Source organism: Neopsephotus bourkii, unplaced genomic scaffold, assembly GCF_033783945.1.
Source record: "Neopsephotus bourkii isolate Nb327-2 ecotype Australia unplaced genomic scaffold, CSIRO-AGI_Nbou_v1 NB_792, whole genome shotgun sequence".
Lineage (NCBI taxonomy): Eukaryota > Metazoa > Chordata > Aves > Psittaciformes > Psittacidae > Neopsephotus > Neopsephotus bourkii.
Window position 1 is genome coordinate 1 of NW_026901288.1, and position 25,837 is coordinate 25,837.

Below are 25,837 nucleotides of genomic sequence, written 5' to 3' on the forward strand. Positions count from 1 at the left end.
AGACATCCCACCCTCTGGCATCAGGACCAAGCCCTCCAGGCGGATGCTCCCAACCCCTCAGCACCCAAGCACCCTCCAATGGCAGCCCCCATGGCTCATGGAGGCAGGAGACCAAGGTGATGGCCACCCCCGAGGGGCTTTACCTGAACACACCACAACGGCTTCCCTGCCCTGGGGACAAGAGCCATTGCCCCGGGCCTGCACCTTGCACATGGACAGGGTGCTCTCGGTGCCCACGCAGCTCACGCGGTTGGGCCACGTCGGACCAGTTCCATGGCCGGACCAGGACTGGGCCGGGGCCACCAGCGCCGTCCCGCAGCCCAGCTGCCTGCAGAGCACCCGTGCCTCCGCCAGACCCCACTCCTGGTCGCATAGGGATGCCCAGGAGCTGAGGTGCGGCACCTCCACTCTGCCGTCGCACCGCGTCGAGCCGCTGGCCAAGCGCGGCGCCGTGGCCGCCGACAGCGCCGACCCTGGCAAGGAGGATAAGGAAGGGCCCCAGCATCACCCATGGGTGGGGGGAGAACAGGATGGGGACCGAGAGCCCGCGGTGCTCGGGGTCCTCTTGAAAGGGGGGTTCGAGGGGTGGCTTTGTAAAGGGGCGTTATTGGCATAGGCAGTGTAGGGCAAAGACACGTTATAGAGCCATAGAATGGGATAGGTAGGGTTGGAAGGGGCCTTTGGAGGTGATCTCTAGACCCATAGAATGGGTTGGGTTGGAAGGGACCTTTGGAGATCATCTATAGAACCATAGAATAGATTGGGTTGGGTAGGGTTGAGTTGGAAGGGAGCTTTGGTGGTCATCTCTAGACCCATAGAATGGGTTGGGATGGAAGGGCCTTTGGAGGTCATCTCTAGACCCATAGAATGGGTTGGGATGGAAGGGGCCTTTGGAGGTCATCTATAGAGCCATAGAATGGGTTGGGATGGAAGGGCCTTTGGAGGTCATCTCTAGACCCATAGAATGGGTTGGGATGGAAGGGCCTTTGGAGGTCATCTCTAGACCCATAGAATGGGTTGGGATGGGTTGGATTGGGTAGGGTTGAGTTGGAAGGGGCCTTTGGAGGTCATCTCTAGACCCATAGAACGGGTTGGGTTGGAAGGGCCTCGAACACTACCAGGGATGGGGCAGCCCCATCTATCCCTGAGCCCCCTGTGCCAGGGCCTCAGCATCCTCCCAGGGAAGAGCTTCCTCCTATGTAGAGTGAATCCACGCTCTCCCAACCCATCCCATTCCACGATCCCATGCCTGCAAAGCCCCATTACCTGAACACACCACACCGGCATCCTCCCCATGGAAGCAGTTGGTGTTGCCCCACGCGCTGGCCCGGCAATCCACCAGCGCGGCCTCGCTACCGGTGCAGTTGACCTCATCCAACCAGATGGGATCGTGGCCCCTTCCAAAGTGAGCCCCGTGGGTGGCGGCCAGCGCCGTGCCGCAGCCGAGCTGCCGGCACACCACGGCCGCGTCCAGCAGATCCCATCCGTCGTCGCACACCGTGCCCCACATGTGCTCGTGCAGCACCTCCACCCTCCCGGCGCAGCGGTCGAGGCCGTTGACCAACTGGAGGGTGCCCAAGGTGGCCACGGTGGAATCTGGTTTTGGGGTGGGGATGGGGAGGAGAAGGTTGGGGAAGGGATGCGCGCCCCATGGGACGGATGCAGGGGTGCAGGCAGGTACCTGAGCACTCGACGCTGGCGTCCTCCACGTGGTTGCAGTTGTGCTCCCCCCATGGCTTCGCTCGGCACCCCCGCAGTGCCGGTTCCTCCCCGGTGCAGTTGACGTCGTCCAACCAGATGGGCCCTTTCCCTTGCCCGTAGCGAGCTCCCGGCGCCACCGACAGCACCGAGCCGCAGCCCAGCTCCCGGCACACGACCTGGCCCTCCTGGAAGCCCCATCCGTCGTCGCACACCGTGCCCCACGTGCCGTTGTGCAGCACCTCCACGCGCCCGGCGCAGCGGCTGGGACCCCCTTCCAAGCGAAGGGACCCCATTGGGGTCCCATTGGATGTGCCTGGAGGGGAGGGATGGGGAGGAAGCAGGAGGTGACAGACAGGGGGTGCATGGGGGGGGTTTGGGGTGGCTTCTGACAGCTGAAAGGGGATGTGAGAGGTGGCGTTGGACAGCGCGGCCCTGCCCTGGGCATCTCAGATGTCCACTGAAGACAGTGGAAGTCAACTGGAGTCAACTCAGGAGTCAACTGAAGTCAATTGAAACCAATTGAAGTCAACTCAGAAGTCAACTTGAAGTCAATTGAAGTCAATTGAAACCAATTGAAGTCAACTGAAGCCAACTCAGAAGGCAACTGAAGTCAATTGAGACCAATTGAAGTCAACTGAAGCCAACTCAGAAGGCAACTGAAGTCAATTGAGACCGATTGAAGCCAATTGAAGCCAAATCAGAAGTCAACTGAAGCCAATTGAAGTCATTTGAAGCCAATTGAAGTCAACTGAAGCCAACTCAGAAGTCAACTGAAGTCAATTGAAGTCAATTGAAACCAATTGAAGCCAATTGAAGTCAACTCAGAAGTCAACTGAAGTCAATTGAAGTCAATTGAAACCAATTAAAGCCAATTGAAGTCACCTCAGAAGTCACCTGAAGTCAATTGAAGCCAATTGAACTCAACTGAAGTCAATTGAAGACAACTGAAGACAACTCAGAAGTCAATTGAAGCCAACTGAAGTCAACTCAGAAGTGAAGTCAATTGAAGCCTATTGAAGTCAACCTAAGTCAACTCCGAAGTCAGCTGAATCCCACCTCTGCATCTAAACCCCATGCGCCCAAAAGGTCACAGACCCATGGAATGGTTTGGGTGGGAAGGGACCTTCAAGCCCACCCAGTTCCAGCCCCCTGCCATAGGGACCCCTTCCACTGGAGCAGGATGCTCCAATCCCCTGTGTCCAACCTGCCCTTGAGCACTACCAGGGATGGGGCAGCCCCAGCTTCTCCCCCAACCCATCCCAGTGTCCCAGCACCCTCACAGGAAGAGCTCTTTCCTCACAGCCCATCTCAATGTCCCCTCTTCCAATTGGAATCTGCTTCCCTCATCCCATCCCTTGTCCAAAGCCCCCTCTCCTGCTTTCCTGCACCCCTTTAGGCACTGGAGCTGCTCTAAGGCCTCCCCTTAAGGAGCCTTTGCTGCCCCATCCCAGCTCTGTGAGCGTCTCCATCCCTCCAGTGCCTGGATCCAGGTGGATCCATCCCATCCCTCCTTGGACATGGATGTGTGCGGAAGGGCTCAATCAGAGCAACGGGCTCCGGGATCACCCCTTGGATTCCAAGAACCCCGTGAGCTTTGGGAAGAGGCCCCAAAGGGAACTGAGCTTCCTGGGTGGACCAGGAAGGAGAAGAGAGAAAAGCCAACGCTGCAATAGCGGCATCGCCATGGGGACGCTGCCCTCGTCAGCAGCCCCAAGGCAGGGCAGGGCTCAGCATGGGGTGGCCTAAGGCAGAACCCTTCATTCTGAGGCGTCCATCCCCAAATCAGGGTGCTCCCGCAGCCCAAAGGGACCCCATGGGTCTTGGGTGCCCACTGGCTCTAAGGGCTCCCCTTAAGGAGCCTTCTTCTGTGGCTCCTTGAGGTTCTTCATGTGCTGGTGCATGCATCCAGCAGCAAAGACAGAGCTTTATAGCACAGTGTATATATATATGCATACATTGCCCCCATGTCCCCATTGACCTCATGTCCCCGAGGTCTTCTCCATATCCCATTGGGTCCCATTGACCCCATTGTCCCCATTGACCTCATGTCCTGAAGGTCTTCTCCATGTCCCATTGGGTCCCATTGACCCCATGTCCCATTACATCCCTATTGACCCCATTGCCCCATGTCCCTCTTGTCCCCAAGGTCTTCTCCATATCCCATTGGGTCCCACTGACCTCATTGTCCCCATTGACCTCATGTCCTCAAGGTCTTCTCCATGTCCCATTGGGTGCCATTGACGCCATGTCCCATTGCACCCCTATTGACCCCATTGTCTCCATGTCCCTAAGGTCTTCTCCATATCCCATTGGGTCCCACTAACCCCATCTCCCATTGCACCCCTATTGACCCCATTGTCCCCATTGACCCCATGTCCTCAAGGTCTTCTCCATATCCCATTGGGTCCCATTGACCCCATTGTCCCCATTGACCCCATGTCCTCAAGGTCTTCTCCATATCCCATTGGGTCCCATTGACCCCATTGTCCCCACTGACCCCATGTCCCCAAGGTCTTCTCCATATCCCATTGGGTCCCATTGACCCCATTTTCCCCACTGACCTCATGTCCCCAAGGTCTTCTCCATATCCCATTGGGTCCCATTGACCCCATTTTTCCCATTGACCCCATGTCCTCAAGGTCTTCTCCATATCCCATTGGGTCCCATTGACCCCATTGTCCCCATTGACCCCATGTCCCCAAGGTCTTCTCCATGGAGAAAGGCCTCTGAAGAGCTCAGAAGTGCCCTTTCAAGGCCCCCCCCCACAAGCAAGACCCCACCCCTGCGGTGACTTGAGGGACCCCAATGGCATTGCCCCACCACTGGTGAATGAGACCCAACTCAGGTGCTCTCCATCCCATCCTGCTCCCTCCAAACCCCATCCAAAGGGGACCGCTCCTCCCCGTCCCCTTTGGGAATGAGAACCAGCTCCAAGGAGGGTGCCCCAGATCCAACATCGGGGCCCACCCTTAACCCCTTCCAAAGGGGCACCCACAGGATGGATCCCCATCCTTCAGCAGACCATGGGGTAGGGACCTCTTTGGGAGCACGGGGACCATGGAAGCACGGAACCATGGATTGGTTTGGATTGAGGAGGTCCAGGAGGACCCACATTTGCTTTCCCTCCCTTCCTACTACCTCTGCTTATGGGGCAAAGGGAACGCTCCTGCCCTCACCTAAACCCCTTGGAAGCCACCTCCAAACCCACCCCTCCTTCCCCAGCCCCACAGACCCTTCTGCTGCGCCCCATAGAGCACACCCGCCCCATAGAGCCCAACCAGAGGTCAGAAGCGAAGGGGAGCAGCACTCACCCCATAGCCACGCCAGCAGCAGCAGAACCCCGATGCTCTTGGCCCCACCAGGACCGCGTGCGGCCCCGCTCCGGCCCCGGGGATGGATCCGTGCCGGCGTGGCCATGGCCGCAGGCTGGAGGTGGGCAATGGGGTGGATGCCAATGGGAGGGCCGAGCGGGATCCCTCCCGTTCCTCTGCCTTGGACCCAGCTGGGGCTTTCACTTCCCCATGGAGCGATGCCAGGGGGTGGGGTGGGGGGTGCCCCATAGAGCCCTGCTTTGCGCAATGGGTTCCAGGAAAGCACGGAGCAAACAAAGCCTTTGGGACACACGGATCCCATGGCAGCCCCAAAGACCTTGGACCCCCCTTAGGCAGGGAGCCCATAGGGCAATGGAAGGGGTTGGGTTGGGAAGGGGCCTTCAAGCTCATCCCCTTCTCCATGGGGATCCCATCCAAGCCCTTGGGATGGGGGGGTCCAGACCTTCTCCGTCCACCCCATGCCCATGCTCATCCCACCATCACCCATTGAAACCATTGCCCCCAGTCCTGGTGGAGGCCATCGGCTCCATCTGGTGGGGTTTGGAGCACCCACTGCAAGGGAACAGCTTAGGGGGGGCTGGAGAAGGCTTTATTATGGGGGCCACCAGGGTGCTGTAGGGTGGAGATGGGTGCTGTAGGGTGGAGATGGGTGCTGTAGGGGTGGGGATGGGTGCTATAGGGGTGGGGATGGGTGCTGTAGGGGGGTCAATGAGGTGGAACTGGGGCTGGGGACCAGCACAAAGGGGCTCTCCCAAGCAGAACTGGGAACGAATCCGACCTCATCCCATAGGGGCTGGAGCAACCTTGGGATTGCATTGACCCGAGGCCATTGATCCCTGTCTGCAAACACCCAGGCCAGAGGCCAAGAGCAGCCGGGAATGGGGCTCGGCAGGGGCTGGATCCATAGGGATGGGGTCTCAATGGGGTCTCCATGGGGTCTCAATGGGGTCTCAATGGGGTCTCAATGGGGTCTCGATGGGGTCTCGATGGGGTCTCAATGGGGTCTCAATGGGGTCTCGATGGGGTCTCAATGGGGTCTCGATGGGGTCTCGATGGGGTCTCAATGGGGTCTCGATGGGGTCTCAATGGGGTCTCAATGGGGTCTCGATGGGGTCTCAATGGGGTCTCCATGGGGTCTCAATGGGGTCTCCATGGGGTCTCAATGGGGTCTCCATGGGGTCTCAATGGGGTCTCCATGGGGTCTCAATGGGGTCTCAATGAGGTCTCAATGGGGTTTCGATGGGGTCTCAATGGGGTCTCGATGGGGTCTCAATGGGGTCTCCATGGGGTCTCGATGGGGTCTCAATGGGGTCTCGATGGGGTCTCAATGGGGTCTCAATGGGGTCTCCATGGGGTCTCAATGGGGTCTCGATGGGGTCTCAATGGGGTCTCAATGGGGTCTCGATGGGGTCTCGATGGGGTCTCAATGGGGTCTCCATGGGGTCTCCATGGGCTCTTCCCTTCCTACGCCTCGGATGCTGTCCCGCTGCCCTCCATCCTCTTCAGGGGGGCTTTGTCTGCAACAGGAAGGAGCAGGATGATGCCCATAGGGTGCAAACCCCCCCCCAGCCGTACCCCAGGACCCCCACTCCTGCTCTCACCTTCAATGCGTCCACCCCGGTGCCCACAGCGCGCCCATAGGCAGAGCATGAGGAGGGTCCCACAGAGCAGCGCCCCCGTGCCGAGGAGCGCGGCCAGCACCGGGCAGGGATCGACCCCTCCTGTAGGGAGAGTGGGGCTCAAAGGGGTGCTCCAACCCCTCCTCCTGCCCATAGAATAGAATAGGGTTGGAAAGGACCCCGAGATCACCCAGTCCCAACCCTTACCATGGGCATGGACACCTCGCTCTAACCCATGGCACCCAAGGCTTCATCCAACCTGGCCTTGAGCACCACCAGGGATGGAGCATCCACAACTCCCTGGGCACCCATTCCAGTGCCTCAGCACCCTCACAGGGAAGAATTCCCTCCTTAGATCCCATCTAAACCTCCCCTGTCCCAGTTTGAACCCATTACCCCTTGTCCCATCACTGCAGTCCCTAATGAAGAGCCCATCCCCAGCATCCCTATAGGCCCCATTCAGACACTGGAAGGATGCTCTGAGGTCTCCATCAGCTTCTCTTCTCCAGGCTGAACACCCCAACTATCTCCATACAGGACCTGCTCCATCCCCTGAGCATCCTCATGGACTTGTTCCATCAGCTCCATGTCCTCTTTACGTTGAGGACCCCAGAACTGCACCCAATGCTCCAGGTGAGGTCCCACCAGAGCAGAATAAAGGGGCAGCATCACCTCCATGGACCTGCTGGTCACTCCTTTGGATGCACCCAGGATACGGTTGCTTTATGGGCTGTAGGACCTTGCACTCGCCATGGTTATAGCCCATGGGCTCCTGCAGCATCGCCCCCCTTGGGTGCTGTTGTGATGCTCCCATCATCGGGTTCACCTCCCGCATCCATAGATGGGATGCGCCCATCCCCAAGCCCATGGAGATGCCTTCACCCTGACGGTCCCACCCCAAAGGGCAACACCGGAGGTGGGGCTTGGAGCCTTCCTCACCCCAAAGCCTTGGCTCCGATGTGGGGTCAATGGAGGACCCCAGCGCTCACCTTCGGGCTCGGCGCACACCACGGTGGCCACCAAGCCCAATGGGCACGAGCCCGGCCCCGCGTGCGTCTGCAGGCACTCAATGAGCAGCGCCTCGGTGCCGCGGCAGCTGAGCCCCTCCAGCAGGGCCCCCCCGTGCTCCTGGTGCAGGGGGGCACCCATGGGTGCTGCCTGGGCCTCCCCGCAGCCCAGCTGCCTGCAGACCACGGCGGCCTCCAGCAGGCTCCAGCCGGTGCCGCACACCCCGAGCCAGGTCCCGTTGTAGAGCACCTCCAGGCGCCCCCCGCAGGGCCCGGGGCCCTCCTGCACCCGCAGCTGCAAGGGGTTGGGGCCTGCAAGAGGAGCACGGGGGGGAGATGGGGTGGAAGGGACTCAATGGGATGGGATGGGTTGGGTTGGAAGGGATGGGTTGGGTTGGAAGGGATTGGTTGGGTTGGAAGGGATGGGTTGGGTTGGGTTGGGTTGGAAGGGATGGGTTGGGTTGGGTTGGGTTGGGTTGGGTTGGAAGGGATGGGTTGGGTTGGGTTGGGTTGGAAGGGATGGGTTGGGTTGGAAAGGAATTTGGGTTGGGTTGGGTTGGAAGGGTTGGGTTGGGTTGGGTTGGAAGGGATTGGGATGGGTTGGGTTGGAAGGGGCCTTCAAGCTCATAGAGTCAGGGAATTGGTTGGGTTGGAAGGGATTGGGTTGGGTTGGGTTGGGTTGGAAGGGATGGGTTGGGTTGGGTTGGGTTGGAAGGGATTGGTTGGGTTGGGTTGGGTTGGAAGGGATTGGGTTGGGTTGGGTTGGAAGGGATGGGTTGGGTTGGAAGGGTTGGGTTGGGTTGGAAGGGATGGGTTGGGTTGGAAGGGTTGGGTTGGGTTGGAAGGGATTGGTTGGGTTGGGTTGGAAAGGATGGGTTGGGTTGGGTTGGAAGGGATTGGGTTGGGTTGGGTTGGAAGGGATGGGTTGGGTTGGGTTGGAAGGGATGGGTTGGGTTGGGTTGGAAGGGTTGGGTTGGGTTGGGTTGGAAGGGATGGGTTGGGTTGGAAGGGGCCTTCAAGCTCATAGACTCATAGAATGGGTTGGGTTGGAAGGGATTGGTTGGGTTGGGTTGGAAGGGATTGGTTGGGTTGGAAGGGATGGGTTGGGTTGGGTTGGAAGGGATTGGGTTGGGTTGGAAGGGATGGGTTGGGTTGGGTTGGGTTGGAAGGGATGGGTTGGGTTGGAAGGGGCCTTCAAGCCCATAGACCCATGGAATGGGTTGGGTTGGAAGCACCTTTGAGCTCATAGACCCATGGAATGGGTTGGGATGGAAGCACCTTCAAGCCCATAGACCCATGGAATGGGTTGGGTTGGAAGCACCTTCAAGCCCATAGACCCATGGAACAGCCATGGGGACCCCTTCCACTCAATCATCTTGCTCCAAGCCCCATCCAAGCTGACCTTGCCCCCTGCCAGCCCTGGGGCAGCCCCATCTCCTCTGCCCACAGCCCTCCACGAGCTGGGCGCTGGGTGACCCCCGCTCACCCCATAGCCCATTGGTGGCGTGCAGGCCCCATTGCTGCCAGGGCAGAGCAAACAGACCCTGCCCCATAGCACAGCTCCATCTGGGCGCTACCTGAGCAGACGACTCCGGCGTCCTCGCTATGGGCGCAGTTGTGCTCTCCCCATGCAGGGAGCTGGCACTGGCTCAGCGCCGCCTCGGTGCCGGCGCAGTGGACGTCATCGAGCCAGATGGGGTCAGCGCCGGGGCCGAAGCGAGCCGAGGTGGGGGCGGCCACGGCCTCCCCGCAGCCCAGCTGCCTGCAGACCACGGCGGCGTCCAGCAGGTCCCAGGCGTCGTCGCAGACCGTGCCCCACTTGTGGTCGTGGAGGACCTCGACTCGGCCCACGCAGGGGTTGGAGCCGTTGGCCAAGCGCAGGGGCTGCTGCGGGGAGGAGCCCGCCTCTGGGGAAGGGGAAAGGGGAGAAGCATCGGGGTACTCATGGGGGACATTGGGTTGGAAGGGGGCTTCGAGGTCATAGAGTGATGGGGTGGGGTGGGTTGGAAGGGTTGGGTTGGGTTGGGTTGGAAGGGATGGGATGGGTTGTAAGGGATGGGTTGGGTTTGAAGGGGCCTTCAAGATCATAGATTCATGGGATGGGTTGGGTTGGGTTGGAAGGGATTGGTTGGGTTGGAAGAGATGGGATTGGTTGGGTTGGAAGGGATGGGATGGGATCGGTTGGGTTGGATGGGATGGGATGGGTTGGGTTGGGTTGGAAGGGATGGGATTGGTTGGGTTGGAAGGGATGGGATTGGTTGGGTTGGAAGGGATGGGATTGGTTGGGTTGGAAGGGATGGGATTGGTTGGGTTGGAAGGGATGGGTTGGGTTGAAAGGGATGGGATGGGATCGGTTGGGTTGGAAGGGATGGGATGGGTTGGGTTGGGTTGGAAGGGATGGGATGGGATCGGTTGGGTTGGAAGGGATGGGTTGGGTTGGGTTGGAAGGGATGGGATGAGTTGGGTTGGGTTGGAAGGGATGGGATTGGTTGGGTTGGAAGGGATGGGATTGGTTGGGTTGGAAGGGATGGGATTGGTTGGGTTGGAAGGGATGGGATCGGTTGGGTTGGCAGGGATGGGATGAGTTGGGTTGGGTTGGAAGGGATGGGATCGGTTGGGTTGGAAGGGATGGGATGGGTTGGGTTAGGTTGGAAGGTGCCCTCAAGCCCATCCAGTTCCCACCCCTGCCATGGGGACCCCTTCCACTGGAGCACCTTGCTCCAAGCCCCTGTGTCCAACCTGGCCTTGAGCACTGCCAGGGATGGGGCATTGCTCCCACCTTCTCCCTCCAACCCATCCCAGTGTCCCAGCACCCTCCTAGGGAACGACTCCATCGCATCCATCCTCCATCTCCCCTCTTTAAGTGCTCCATCACCCCTTGCCCATGCAACCCATCCCTCCAATCCCTGCTGAGAGCCTCTATCCTGGATCCATGAGCTCAAGAGCAAAGCGATGGGCACGGAGGTGACCACCCCGGAGCAGAGCATCCTCCATGGACCAACCCAGGTCCATGAGGGGGACGTTCACCTGCACAGACAACCCCAGCATCGTGTCCATGGTCGCAGTCATTGGTACCCCAGGGTCGGGCCAAGCACTGGGCCAGGGCGGCTTCGCTCCCATTGCATTGGACGTGGTCGAGCCAGATGGGACCGGAGCCTTGGCCGAAGTGAGCTGCTCCATAGGGTGATGCCAGGGCCCCACAGCCCAGCTCCCGGCACACCACGGTGGCCTCGGGGGTGCCCCAGGCGCGGTCACACACGGTTCCCCATTGGGAATGGTGCCTCACTTCCAGCCGTCCGGAGCAGCGGTCAGAGCCATTGACCAGGCGGAGCTCTGTGGGGCCGGTGCGGGTGGCAATGGGGTGCATGGGGGTGTCTATAGGGGAGGACACAAGAGGAGCGCCATGAGCAGCCCTCGGTTGTGCAGGAGCATCCTGCTTCCCGCTGCGGTGGTTGGCTGCAGCCAGCGGTCAGCAATGGGTGGATACCTTGGGAGTGGGATGTGGGGATGCAGGAGGAAGGATGGGGTGATGGAGGGGACCTGGATGGGGTGATGGAGGGGACTGGGATGGGGTGATGGAGGGGACTGGGATGGGGTGATGGAGGGGACTGGGATGAAGTGAGGGAGGGGACTGGGATGAAGTGATGGAGGGGACTGGGATGGGGTGATGGAGGGGACTGGGATGAAGTGATGGAGGGGACTGGGATGAAGTGATGGAGGGTACCGGGATGCAATGATGCAGGGTACCAGGATGTGATGATGCAGGGTACCAGGATGTGATGATTTAGGGTACTGGGATGCAATGATGCAGGGTACCAGGATGCAATGATGCAGGGTACCAGGATGTGATGATGCAGGGTACCAGGATGCAATGATGCAGGGTACCAGGATACAATGATGCAGGGTACCAGGATGTGATGATTTAGGGTACTGGGATGCAATGATGCAGGGTACCAGGATGCGATGATGCAGGGTACCAGGATGTGATGATGCAGGGGACCGGGATGCAATGATGCAGGGTACCAGGATGCGATGATGCAGGGTACCAGGATGCGATGATGCAGGGTACCAGGATACAATGATGCAGGGTACCAGGATGCAATGATGCAGGGTACCAGGATGTGATGATTTAGGGTACCAGGATGCGATGATGCAGGGTACCAGGATGCAATGATGCAGGGTACCAGGATGCAATGATGCAGGGTACCGGGATGCAATGATGCAGGGTACCAGGATGCAATGATGCAGGGCACCAGGATGCAATGATGCAGGGTACCAGGATGCAATGATGCAGGGTACCAGGACACAATGATGCAGGGTACCAGGACGCAATGATGCAGGGTACCAGGATGTGATGCAGGGTACCAGGATGCGATGATGCAGGGTACCAGGATGCAATGATGCAGGGTACCAGGACGCGACGATGCCACATGCTCCCAGCATCCCTCCCACTGCCAATCCCAATCCCACTGGACCAGGACAAGGACAGGAGCATCCCCCCCTTCCCTTACCTGCGCACACCACACCAGCATCGTTGCCATGGTCGCAGTCGCTCTTCCCCCATCCTTTGCTCCCGCACGAGGACAGCGCCACCTCCATCCCGGTGCAGTTGACCCCATCCATCCAGATGGGTCCCGTTCCCATCCCGAAGCTCCCGGCCCCAGGGGCCGAGCGTGCGGGGCCGCAGCCCAGCTCCCGGCACACCACGGCCGCGTCCCATAGGTCCCAGTGCTGGTCGCAAACCGTCCCCCATTGGTGCTCATGGAAGAGCTCGACCCGGCCGGCGCAGGCGTGGGGACCCTGGGCCAAGCGCACCGGTGCCCATTGGGAAGCAGCTGGAGCTGGGAGAGGGAAGGGATCCGGGTGGGACACGGGAAGGGGGAATGGGGGGGGTGGGAGCCATGGATGGGCCCTGCCCTTGGCTCTAAGGCAAAGGGAACCCAAGTCCAGGAGAGGAGCCCTCTGCATCCCTGTTCCCAAAGGGAAAGGGGCCTTGGGATGCCTTTTCCCTTCCCAGTCCCGATCCATGCCATGCTCCAGTTTCCATCTCCTTATTCCCATTCCCAATCTATGGAATGCTCCCATTTCCATTTCTCTATTCCCAATCCATGAAATGCTCCTGTTCCCATTTCCCCATTCCCATTCCCAATCTATGGAATGCTCCTGATTGCATTTTCCCATTCCCAATCTATGGAATGCTCCTGTTCCCATTTCCCTGTTCCCAATCCATGCAATGCTCCCATTTCCATTTCCCTATTCCCATTCCCAATCTATGGAATGCTCCTGATTGCATTTTCCCATTCCCAATCTATGGAATGCTCCCATTCCCATTCCCATTCCCCATCCATGCAATCCTGATTGCATTTTCCCAGTCCCAATCCATGCAATGCTCCAGTTTCCATCTCCTTATTCCCATTCCCAGTCTATGGAATGCTCACATTTCCATTTCCCTATTCCCATTCCTGATCCATGCAATGCTCCCATTTCCATTTCTCTATTCCCAATCTATGGAATGCTCCTGTTCCCATTCCCATTCCCCATTCCCCATCCATGCAATGCTCCCATTCCCATTCCCCTGTTCCCATTCCCAATCCATGCAATGCTCCCATTCCCATTCCCCTGTTCCCATTCCCGATCCATGCAATGCTCCCATTCCCCTGTTCCCATTCCCCATCCATGCAATGCCCCCATTCCCATTCCCATTCCCCATTCCCCATCCATGGAGCGCTCCCATTCGCACCGGGAACCCGAGGACTTTGCCCCCTTCGCCGCGGCCCCAACTCAAACAAAGCTGATCCCGATCCCGATGTTCCCATTGGGAACGGCACCGAGGCTTTCCCATGGCCTCCCCCTTCCTCCTCCTTCCCAAAGGGATCCCATTGGGACGCCTCTGGAAGCCCCACTCACCCCATAGGAGGAACAGGAGGAGCATTCCCAAGGGTAGGAGCCAGGACCCCGACATTCCCATGGCATCGGGGTGATGGGGGTGGGGAGAGCGGGATTGTCCCCTCCTCCGGCACTGAGCCCTCCTCTTCCCTATGGATCCAGTGCCCCCCCCCCCCTTCCCATCCCATTCCAGCCCCATTTCCCTGCAGTGCTCCATGGAATTCCAGCCTTTGGGAAGAGAGGGCCCTTAAAGCCCATGCGATTCCCACCCCGACCCATTCCGATGTCCCAAGGTCCCATCCCGCTCTTCCCATTCCCATTCAAAGCCCCTTGAACCCATCCCAAGCCCTTCCTAATGCATGGATTCATCCCAAAGGGCCTGGAGTCGGGATCCAACGGGATCGGGCTTTGGGATATGGGATAAAGGGGGGGGGGGGGGAGAATCTGGACCCGTTTTGGGGAGATCTGAGCCCATTTTGGGGGGTTCCGAGCCCGTTTTGGGGGATCTGAGCCCCTTTTGATGGGTTATGGACCCATTTTGGGGGGATCTGGACCCATTTTGCAGAGATTTGGATGGGTTTTGGGGGGATCGGACCCTTTTTGCGGGGATCTGAGCCCTTTTTGGGGTGATCCAGAGCCGTTTTGGGGGATCCGAGCCTGTTTTGGGGTGGTCTGGACCCGTTTTGGGGGATCTGAGCCTGTTTTGTGGGATCTGAGCCCGTTTTTGGGGTGATCCAAGCCCGTTTTGGGGGATCTGAGCCCATTTTGATGGGTTACGGACCCATTTTGGGAGTATCTGGACCTATTTTTGGGGGATCCGGAACCGTTTTGGGGGATCCGTGCCCGTTTTGGGGGATCTGAGTCTGTTTTGGGGGGATCCGGACCCATTTTGGGGGGATTTGAGCCCTTTTTGGAGGGTTCCGAGCCCGTTTGGGGGGATCCAAGACCATTTTAGGGGATCCGAGCCCGTTTTGGGGGATCTGAGCCCATTTTGATGGGTTACGGACACATTTTGGGGGGATCTGGACCTATTTTGGGGGGATCCGGAACCGTTTTGGGGGCATCTGGACCCGTTTTGCGGGTACCCGAGCCGGTTTGGGGGGATTCGGAACCGGTTTTGGGGGGATCCGAGCCCGTTTTGGGGGTTCTGAGCCCGTTTTGGGAGGCTCCGAGCCCGTTTTGGGTGATCCGAGCCCGTTTTGGGGTGATCTAGGCCCATTTTTGGGGTCCCGCTGCCAAGGCACCCCCCCAAGATGGCGGCGGCGCGCACAACATTTCCCAGCATGCCCTGCGAGGCGTAGGCACGGCCCTGCGTGCGTGCGTGCGCGCGCGTGACGCCGGGAGGGGCGGGGCTTCGCGCTCGGCGCGGCCCAGGCGTTGCGCGGCGGCGGCGTCGGAGCCGGAAGCGACCGGTAACGGGAACGGGGAGCGAGCGGTAACGGGAACGGGAGCCCCGGGTTCGGGGGGGGGTGAACGGGAACCGGGGAACGGGAGGAGGCGGCGGAGGGGACGGGGAGGGCCCGAGGGGCGGGGTTTTGGGGAACGTAGGGGCGGGGCCTGGACGGGATTGCGGGGCCGGGAGGGCCTGAGGGGAGGAAGAGGGCGGGGCTTGGAGGAGCGAAGGGGGTGTGGCCGACGGGCGGGAGGGGCGGGGTTTGCGCGGGGGGTGGTGCCAAAAAGGGGGCGTGGCCTCTGCGGGTTAACTGCGTCCTTACGGCCGAGCCACGCCCCCTTTAGAGGAAACCAGGCCCTTCCAAGGCGGCCACGCCCCCTCTAGAGGAAACCACGTCGCCTCTAGCGGAGAGAGCGCCCCTTTAGGAGAGGCCACGCCCCCTCCCGCGGAGGCCACGCCCCCTCCCCATAGACCACGCCCCCTTCCCCTCTATTCCCGCGGCATCTCCACGTGTTCCCTTGTCCCCGATGGCCGCCGGGTCCCGGTGCGGTTCCGCGGCCCCACCGCAGCCCCCGTTCGCATGCCGGGAATGCGGGAAGTGCTTCCGCTGGTCCTCGCGCCTGGCCCATCACCAGCGCAGCCACACGGGCGAGCGGCCCTACAAGTGCCCCGAGTGCCCCAAAGCCTTCAAGGGCTCCTCGGCCCTCCTCTACCACCAGCGCGGGCACACCGGCGAGCGGCCCTACCCGTGCCCGCAGTGCCCTAAGGCCTTCAAGCGCTCCTCCTTGCTCCAGACCCACCAACGGGTCCATACTGGGCTGCGGGCCTTCGAGTGCGCCCAATGCGGGCTCACCTTCAAGTGGGCCTCCCATTACCAGTACCACCAGCGGCAGCACACGGGCGAGCGGCCCTACCGCTGCGCCGAGTGCCCCAAGGCCTTCAAGAACTCCTCCAGCCTCCGGCGCCACCGCCAGCTCCACACGGGCGAGCGGCCCCACACTTGTGGGGTGTGCGGCAAGGCCTTCGCCCAGCCCTCCAACCTGCGGCAGCACCAACGGGTGCACACGGGCGAGCGCCCCTATGCCTGCCCCCAGTGCCCCAAGACCTTCACCCACTCCTCCAACCTCCTCCTGCACCGCCGCACCCACACCAACGCCCGGCCCCACCAGTGCCCCCTGAAGCCCCCCGCTGCGCTCCAGCCCCACGCTCCGGCCCCACCGCCGCCCCCCATTCCCACCGCACCGGAGCCCCCATGGCGGTGCTCTTTGTGCCCGCTGAGCCTCAGCACCCACGAGGAGCTCCTTGGCCACCAAGGAACCCATGGGGCGCCGACACCGAGCGCGGTGCCCGCTCTCCGCTGCCGGACCTGCGCCAAGAGCTTCAAGAGCAGCGCGGCGCTGGCGCGGCACCGCCACGGCCCCGCTGCCCAGCGCCCGTTCAAGTGCCCTAAAACCTTCCCCCAGTTCACAACGGGGCTCTTGGGGCACCCCCCTATGGCGGTGCCGGCACCGGCGCCCACCTCCCCTCCGTTACCGGAGCGCCCGTACCAGTGCCCTGAGTGCGGCAAAGCCTTCAAGGGCTCCTCGGGGCTGCGGTATCACCTACGGGACCACACTGGTGAGCGGCCCTACCCGTGCCCACAGTGCCCTAAGGCCTTCAAGCGCTCCTCCTTGCTCCAGACCCACCAACGGGTCCATACTGGGCTGCGGGCCTTCGAGTGCGCCCAATGCGGGCTCACCTTCAAGTGGGCCTCCCATTACCAGTACCACCAGCGGCAGCACACGGGCGAGCGGCCCTACCGCTGCGCCGAGTGCCCCAAGGCCTTCAAGAACTCCTCCAGCCTCCGGCGCCACCGCCAGCTCCACACGGGCGAGCGGCCCCACACTTGTGGGGTGTGCGGCAAGGCCTTCGCCCAGCCCTCCAACCTGCGGCAGCACCAACGGGTGCACACGGGCGAGCGCCCCTATGCCTGCCCCCAGTGCCCCAAGACCTTCACCCACTCCTCCAACCTCCGCCTCCATCGCCGGACCCACACCAACGCCCGGCCCCACCGATGCCCGCTCTGCGCCAAGGCCTTCACCGTGGCCTCCTACCTGCAGCGGCACCTCCGTACCCATGGTACTGCCCCAGTGCCCCGCACCCCCCCTCAGACCTTCCTCCTCCTCCTGCACCCCCCCCAAGGGCTCCAGGTTGCACCCGGCCCCACGGCGGCCCCACAGAAGCTCCTGGTGCTGCCCAGCCCCACGGCGGAGCCCCCCGAGGGGGTCCCTGTTGCCGGGCAGAGCATCCTGGTGGTGCCCGGTGTGGGGCAGGTCCAGGCGGTGACCGGGGCTCCATTGGGGACCAGCGTTGTTGTGATAAGGGGTGGTATCGGGGGGGGGCTGACGGCGTGTGGGGTGCATCCCCCTGAGGGCACCAATGGGCAGCTCCAAGCATCCGAGGTGGCCAATGGGCAGCTCCAAGCATCTGAGGTGGCCACCATCCAGCTCCAAGCATCTGAGGTGGCCAACGTCCAGCTCCAGGCTGTTCCACAGGCCCCCAAGGTGGCCACCATCCAGCTCCAAGCCCTACCACAGCCATTGGATGTCACCACCATCCAGCTCCAAGCATCTGAGGTAGCCAATGGGCAGCTCCAGGGTGTTCCACAGGCCCCAAAGGTGGCCACCATCCAGCTCCAAGCATCTGAGGTGGCCAATGGGCACCTCCAAGCCCTACCACAGCCATTGGATGTCACCAACATCCAGCTCCAAGCATCTGAGGTGGCCAATGGGCAGCTCCAGGCTCTTCCACAGGCCCCCAAGGTGGCCACCATCCAGCTCCAAGCATCTGAGGTATCCAATGGGCAGCTCCAGGCTGTTCCACAGGCCCCCAAGGTAGCCACCATCCAGCTCCAGGCTGTTCCACAGGCCCCCAAGGTGGCCACCATCCAGCTCCAAGCATCTGAGGTAGCCAATGGGCAGCTCCAAGCCCTACCACAGCCATTGGATGTCACCAACGTCCAGCTCCAAGGCACAGAGGTGGCCAACGTCCAGCTCCAGGTCTTGCCACCGCCATTGGATGTCACCAGTGTCCAGCTCCAGGCTCTTCAACAGGCCCCCAAGGTGGCCACCATCCAGCTCCAAGCATCCGAGGTAGCCAATGGGCAGCTCCAGGCTCTTGCACAGGCCCCCAAGGTGGCCACCATCCAGCTCCAAGCATCTGAAGTGGCCAATGGGCAGCTCCAAGCTCTTCCACAGGCCCCCAAGGTGGCCACCATCCAGCTCCAAGCTGTTCCACAGCCTTCCAAGGTGGCCACCATCCAGCTCCAAACATCTGAGGTGGCCAATGGGCAGCTCCAGGCTGTTCCACAGGCCCCCAAGGTGGCCACCATCCAGCTCCAAGGAGCTGAGGTAGCCAATGGGCAGCTCCAGGTCTTGCCACCACCATTGGATGTCACCAGTGTCCAGCTCCAAGCTCTTCCACAGGCCCCCAAGGTGGCCGCCATCCAGCTCCAAGCATCCGACGTGGCCAATGGGCAGCTCCAAGCCCTACCACAGGCCCCCAAGGTGGCCACCATCCAGCTCCAAGCATCTGAGGTAGCCAATGGGCAGCTCCAAACTCTTCCACAGGCCCCCAGCGTGGCCACCATCCAGCTCCAAGCATCTGAGGTGGCCAATGGGCAGCTCCAGGTCTTGCCACCACCATTGGATGTCACCAGTGTCCAGCTCCAGGCTGTTCCACAGGCCCCCAAGGTGGCCACCATCCAGCTCCAAGCATCCGAGGTAGCCAATGGGCAGCTCCAGGCTCTTCCACAGGCCCCCAAGGTGGCCACCATCCAGCTCCAGGCCATGGAGGTGGCCAACGTCCAGCTCCAGAGCACAGAGGTGCCCAGTGGCCATCTGGAAGCCCCCGAGGTGCCCAATGGCCTCCAGAGCACCGAGGTGCCCGGTGGCCACCTCCAAGAGCCCCAGCACCAGCAGGAGGTGATGGAGGTGCCCAACATCCAACTCAAGACCCTTGAGGTGCCCAGCGCCCAACTGAAGCCCATTGAGGTGCCCAGTGTCCAACTGAAGCCCATTGAGGTGCCCAGCACCCAACTGAAGCCCATTGAGGTGCCCAGCGCCCAACTGAAGCCCATTGAGGTGCCCAGCACCCAACTGAAGCCCATTGAGGCACCACTGGGACCACCATGGACCCCCATGCCCCTGGTGCAGTCCTGATGGGGGCACTGCGGAGACCCCATGGAACCCCCATGGACCCAGCTATGGATCCCCATGGACCCAGCTATAGATCCCCATGGACCCCCATGGCCCCGGGTGCAGTCCTGATGGGGACACCACTGAGACCCCATGGACCCCAATGGACCCGGCTATGGATCCCTATGGACCCCCCATGGAACCCCATGGACCTGGCTATGGATCCCCATGGACCCCCATGGACCCGTCTATGGATCCCTATGGACTCCCCATGGAACCCCCATGGACCTGGCTATGGATCCCTATGAACCCCAATGGCCCCTGGTGCAGTCCTGATGGGGGCACTGTGGAGACCCAATGGAACCCCCATGGACCTCCATGGACCCCCCTATGGATCCCCATGGACCCCCCCATAGACCCCACCATGGACCCCTCTATGGATCCCCATGGACACCCCTTTGGATACCCCCATGGAACCCCCCATAGACCCTGCTGGGAACCCACACCAGGGTCCCAGTGATGGGGGCGATGAGGACAGATCCCCCTGGACCCCTATGAACCCCCCCATGGACCCCTGTGGACCCCCCCATGGACCCCTATGGACCCCCCATGGACCCCCCCCATGGACCCCCATGGACCCCCCCCAGCCCTATCCTATGGGGGGGTCCTTGGCCTGGGGAGGGGGATGGGGATGAGGGACCTGAAGGGGGTGAGGTCAATAAACAAAGCCCCGCCCCCTGCAATGCTCCGCCCTCTGGGTGGGCGGGGCCTGTTGCTATGGGAAGGTCCCACTATTGGCTGAATCGTCGCTAGGGGCGGGGCCTGGACGGGTTCATTGGCTGGGGGGGTGGGTGAGGGGAGGCACGTGGGGGACCATGGTGGGGGGACGGACGACGACACTGGCCCATTATGGCTCAATTACAGCGCCCAGAATGGATCCAGTATCCCCCAGTACAGCCCCATTATCCCCCAGTGCAACCCCAACATCTCCCTGTGTACAGCCGCAGTATGGCTCTGGTACCCTCCCCAGTACAGCCCCAGCATCCCCCCAGTACAGACCCAGTATGGCTCTGGTACCGCCCCCCAGTACGGCCCCAGTATGGCTCCCGTACCCCCCGCAGTACAGCCCCAGCATCCCCCCAGTACAGCCCCAGTATGGCTCCGGTACCCCCCCCAGTACAGCCCCAGCATCCCCCCAGTACAGCCCCAGTATCTCCCAGTACAGCCCCAGTATGGCTCCTGTAACCGCCCCCCAGTACGGCCCCAGCATCCCCCCAGTACAGCCCCAGTATGGCTCCGGTACCCCCCAGAACAGAGCATCCCCAGTACAGCCCCAGTATGGCTCCCGTACCCTCCCAGTACAGCCCCAGCATCCCCCAGTACAGCCCCATTATGGCTCTGGTACCGCCCCCAGTACAGGCCCAGCATCCCCCCAGTACAGCCCCAGTATCCCCCCAGTGTGCCCACGTGTGTCTGTGTGTGTGTACACGCCTGTACACGTATGCACACGTGACCTGGGCACCGTCACGTGGCTCGGGGGCCCCGTGCACGCGCGTGGCGCCTCACGTGACCGCCGCACGTGTGGCCCCTTGGGTCCCCTCCTTGGCTCCAGGACTGACCCAGCCCAGGATGGGGGGGGGGGGGATGGGGGGGTGATGGGATGGGAATGGGGGGGCAATGGGATGGGGATGGGGGGGGCAATGGGATGGGAATGGGGATGGGGGGGGCAGTGGGATGGGAATGGGGATGGGGGGGGCAATGGGAATGGGATGGGAATGGGGGGGGCAATGGGATCGGGATGGGGATGGGGGGGGCAATGGGATGGACGCAGCTGGGTCTGACTCATCCCGGCCCCATCCCTCCCCGTCCCTAAGGCGCCGCCATGGTCCTGGTGCTGCTGCTGGGTGAGGCCGGGCAGGGCAGTGAATGGGGCACTGCATGGGTGCTGCATGGGCACTGCATGGGGCACTGCAAGGGGCAGTGCATGGGGCACTGCATGGGCTCTGCATAGGCACTGAATGGGACAGTGCATGGGTGCTTTGGGGCAGTGCAAGGGGCACTGCATGGGCGCTGCATGGGCACTGCATAGGGCACTGCAAGGGGCAGTGCATGGGTGCTGCATGGGCACTGAATAGGGCACTGCATAGGTCCTGAATAGGGCACTGCATGGGCACTACATGGGGCACCGAATAGGGCACTGCATGGGCGCTGCATGGGTGCTGAATGGGGCAGTGCATGGAGCAGTGCATGGGCTCTGCATGGGGCACTGAATAGGGCACTTCATGGGGCACTGCATGGGCACTGCATGGGGCACTGCACAGGACACTGCATGGGGCAGTGCATGGAGCAGTGCATGGGCACTGCATGGGCACTGAATAGGGCATTGCAAGGGGCACTGCCTGGGCACTGCATGGGCACTGCATAGGCCCTGAATAGGGCACTGCATGGGTGCTGCATGGGCACTGCATAAGGTGCTGTATGGGCACTGCATGGGGCACTGTGTGGGCACTGCATGGGCTCTGCATAGGGCACTGCATGGGCACTGCACACATAGGGGATATGGGGCACTGAAGGGGCACTGCATGGGCACTGCACACAGTGGGGATATGGGGCACCATGGGGGGGGCAGGTGCAGGGCACTGGGAAGGGGTCTGGGAACTGGAAGGGCACTGGGCTCACTGGGTACTGGCCATGGGACACTGGTCATGGGGCACTGGGTACTGGTCACACTGGTCATGGGGCACTGGGTACCGGTCACACTGGGCACACTGGTCATGGGGCACTGGGTACCGGTCACACTGGTCATGGGGCACTGGATACTGGTCACACTGGGCACACTGGTCATGGGGCACTGGGTACCAGTCACATGGGGCACTGGGGGCACTGGGTACCGGTCACACTGGGCACTGGCACCGTTCCCACTGGTTCTGTTCCCTCCGGGTCCTGGTGTCCGGATGCTGCTCCCCCCCCCCCTTACTGGTTTCCAGTGGGGCTGCTGGGACCCCACGGCTCAGGTACGGGGGGGGGGGAACCGGGCCCTGCGGCTCCCAGGGGTGGGTCCAAGGGGTCCCAATGGGTCTGAGGGGTCCTGATGTGTCCCAATGCTCCCAGTAGTCCCAGTACATCCCAGTGGGTCCCAATGCATCCCAATGGTCCCACTGCATCCCAATGGTGTCACTGCATTCCAATGCATCCCAATGCTCCCACTGCATCCCACTGCACACCAATGCTCCCACTGCATCCCAATGCATCCCAATGGGTCCCACTGCATCCCAATGCTCCCACTGCATTCCAATGGGTCCCACTGCATCCCAATGGGTCTCACTGCATCCCAATGCTCCCACTGCATTCCAATGGGTCCCACTGCATCCCAATGGGTCCCACTGCATCCCAATGCACCCCAATGGTCCCAGTGCACCCCAGTGGTCCCAAAGCACCCCAATGGGTCCCAAAACACCCCAATGGGTCCCAAAACACCCCAATGGGTCCCACTGCATCCCAATGGTCCCACATCATCCCAATGGGTCCCACTGCATCCCAATGGTCCCCAATGCTCCCATTGCATCCCAATGGGTCTCACTGCATCCCAATGCACCCCAATGTTCCCACTGCATCCCAATGGGTCCCATTGCACGCCAATGCTCCCATTGCACCCCAATGGGTCCCACTGCACCCCAATGGTCCCACTGCACCCCAGTGTTCCCACTGCATCCCAATGGGTCCCAATGCACCCCAATGCTCCCAGTGCACCCCAGTGGTCCCAAAGCACCCCAATGGGTCCCACTGCATCCCAATGGTCCCAATGGTCCCCAATGCTCCCACTGCATCCCAATGATCCCACATCATCCCAATGGGTCCCACTGCATCCCAATGCTCCCACTGCATCCCACTGCATCCCAATGGGTCCCAGTGCATCCCAATGCTCCCATTGCACCCCAATGGGTCCCACTGCACCCCAATGCTCCCACTGCATCCCACTGCATCCCAATGGTCCCCAATGCTCCCACTGCATCCCAATGGGTCCCATTGCACCCCAATGCTCCCATTGCACCCCAATGGGTACCAATGCAACCCAAGGTCCCACTGCATCCCAATGCACCCCAATGCACCCCAATGGTCCCCAATGCTCCCATTGCCTTCCCCTGCAGTTCCTCTCTGCCCCGCACCCCCTCCCCCAGTTCCCCCCTCTCCTCCCCATCCCTCACCCCTCCCCCGTCTCTCTCCCCCCCTCTCTCTCCCCCCCCAGCCCCATTCCCGGTGCGCTTGGCCGGGGGCCCCGGTCCCTGCGCGGGCCGCGTGGAGCTGCTGCGGGGGGGGACCTGGGGCTCGGTCTGCGACGATGAATGGGGGCTACCGGATGCGGCCGTCGTGTGCCGGGAGCTGCGCTGCGGGGGGGCCCTGGCGGCGCCGGGGGGGGCCTGGTTCGGGGAGGGCTCCGGCCCCATCTGGCTCAATGGGGTCCGGTGCCGCGGCAGCGAGAGCGCGCTCCGGAGCTGCCGGCACCGAGGGTGGAGGGAGCACGTGTGCGCGCATGAGGAGGATGCGAGCGCCGTGTGCGAGGGTGGGAGGGGAGGGGAGGGGAGGGGATGGGGATGGGATGGGATGGGATGGGGATGGGATGGGGATGGGGATGGGGATGGGGATGGGATGGGGATGGGATGGGATGGGATGGGATGGGGATGGGATGGGATGGGATGGGATGGGGATGGGGATGGGGATGGGGATGGGGATGGGGATGGGGATGGGATGGGGATGGGATGGGGATGGGATGGGATGGGGATGGGATGGATGGGGATGGGATTGGATGGGATGGGATGGGGATGGGGATGGGGATGGGGATGGGGATGGGGATGGGATGGGATTGGATGGGATGGGGATGGGATGGGATGGGATGGGATGGGATGGGATGGGGATGGGATGGGATGGGGATGGGGATGGGATGGGATGGGATGGGATGGGATGGGATGGGGATGGGGATGGGATGGGGATGGGGAAGGGATGGGGATGGGGATGGGATGGGGATGGGATGGGGATGGGATGGGGATGGGATGGGATGGGGATGGGATGGGGATGGGGATGGGATGGGGATGGGGATGGGATGGGGATGGGGATGGGATGGGGATGGGATGGGGATGGGATGGGGATGGGATGGGATGGGGATGGGATGGGGATGGGATGGGGATGGATGGGGATGGGGATGGGATGGGGATGGGGATGGGATGGGATGGGGATGGGGATGGGATGGGATGGGGATGGGGATGGGATGGGGATGGGATGGGGATGGGATGGGGATGGGATGGGATGGGATGGGATGGGATGGGATGGGGATGGGGTGGGATGGGATGGGGATGGGGATGGGATGGGATGGGGATGGATGGGGATGGGATGGGGATGGGATGGGATGGGATGGGATGGGGATGGGGTGGGATGGGATGGGGATGGGGATGGGATGGGATGGGGATGGGGATGGGATGGGATGGGGATGGGGAAGGGGATGGGAGGGATGCAGGGGATGGTGGGATGCAAAGGGATGGGGATGAGATGGGACGTCATAGAATGGGATGTGGGGAGATGCACTGGGATGCAGGAGGATGGGATGGGAACGGGATGTGATTGGATGGGGAGATGCGATGGAATTCAATGGGATTTGGGGGGATGCGATGGGATTGGGAGGGGGGGAGGGTTAAAGGGGACCCCGCTGAGTGTTGGACCCTGCAGGGCACCAGTTCCAGCCCTTTGGGAGCATCGAGGGCTTTGGGATGCTGGCACCGGTACCCAGCAGCAGGACCCTGGGGTGTGAGGGTGCTGAGTGTGCAGGTACCGGTAGAGCATCATGGGGATGGGATGGGGATGGGATGGGGATGGGATGGGATGGGGATGGGATGGGGATGGGGAGGGGATGGGATGGGATGCGGATGGGGATGGGGATGGGGGGGGATGGGATGGGATGGGGATGGGATGGGGATGGGATGGGATGGGGATGGGATGGGATGGGATGGGATGGGATGGGGATGGGGATGGGATGGGATGGGATGGGGATGGGATGGGGATGGGATGGGATGGGATGGGGATGGGGATGGGATGGGATGGGGATGGGGATGGGATGGGGATGGGATGGGGATGGGATGGGATGGGGATGGGATGGGATGGGATGGGGATGGGGATGGGATGGGATGGGATGGGATGGGATGGGGATGGGGATGGGATGGGGATGGATGGGGATGGGGATGGGGATGGGATGGGGATGGGGATGGGATGGGATGGGATGGGGATGGGGATGGGATGGGATGGGGATGGGATGGGGATGGGGATGGGGATGGATGGGATGGGATGGGATGGGAATGGGATGGGATGGGGATGGGATGGGGATGGGATGGGGAGGGGATGGGGATGGGATGGGATGGGGATGGGATGGGATGGGATGGGGATGGGAATGGGATGGGGATGGGATGGGATGGGGATGGGATGGGGATGGGATGGGGATGGATGGGATGGGATGGGATGGGATGGGATGGGATGGGATGGGGATGGGATGGCGATGGGATGGATAGGGATGGGGATGGGATGGGGATGGGATGGGGATGGGATGGGATGGGATGGGATGGGGATGGGATGGGGATGGGATGGGGATGGGGATGGGGATGGGGTGGGGATGGGAATTGGGATGAGGTTGGGATGGGGATGGGATGGGGTGGGGATGGGGATTGGGATGAGGTTGGGATGG

General features: G+C 61.7%; 2 protein-coding genes across 2 annotated transcripts; one reads left to right on the forward strand and one right to left on the reverse strand.

The window, feature by feature from the left end:
- Nucleotides 1-143: 143 nt before the first annotated feature.
- On the reverse strand, nucleotides 144-14,495 carry LOC133213221 (deleted in malignant brain tumors 1 protein-like; the record flags this gene model as incomplete). The annotated part of the gene is made up of 10 exons (XM_061355290.1): nucleotides 14,327-14,495; nucleotides 12,171-12,500; nucleotides 10,687-11,034; nucleotides 9,237-9,566; nucleotides 7,642-7,971; nucleotides 6,609-6,754; nucleotides 5,013-5,127; nucleotides 1,682-2,014; nucleotides 1,267-1,596; nucleotides 144-473 (listed from the first exon to the last, which is right to left on the reverse strand). Coding segments are annotated over exons 1-10 (2,761 nt in total), but the record flags the coding sequence as incomplete, so codon positions are not given.
- Nucleotides 14,496-15,465: 970 nt separating this feature from the next.
- Nucleotides 15,466-19,137, forward strand: LOC133213222 (zinc finger protein 628-like). The gene is made up of 5 exons (XM_061355291.1): nucleotides 15,466-17,553; nucleotides 17,596-17,739; nucleotides 17,854-18,141; nucleotides 18,226-18,606; nucleotides 18,661-19,137. Exons 1-5 carry the CDS (start codon nucleotides 15,466-15,468, stop codon nucleotides 19,135-19,137), a joined length of 3,378 nt encoding a protein of 1,125 aa, XP_061211275.1.
- The last annotated feature ends 6,700 nt before the right edge of the window (nucleotides 19,138-25,837 follow it).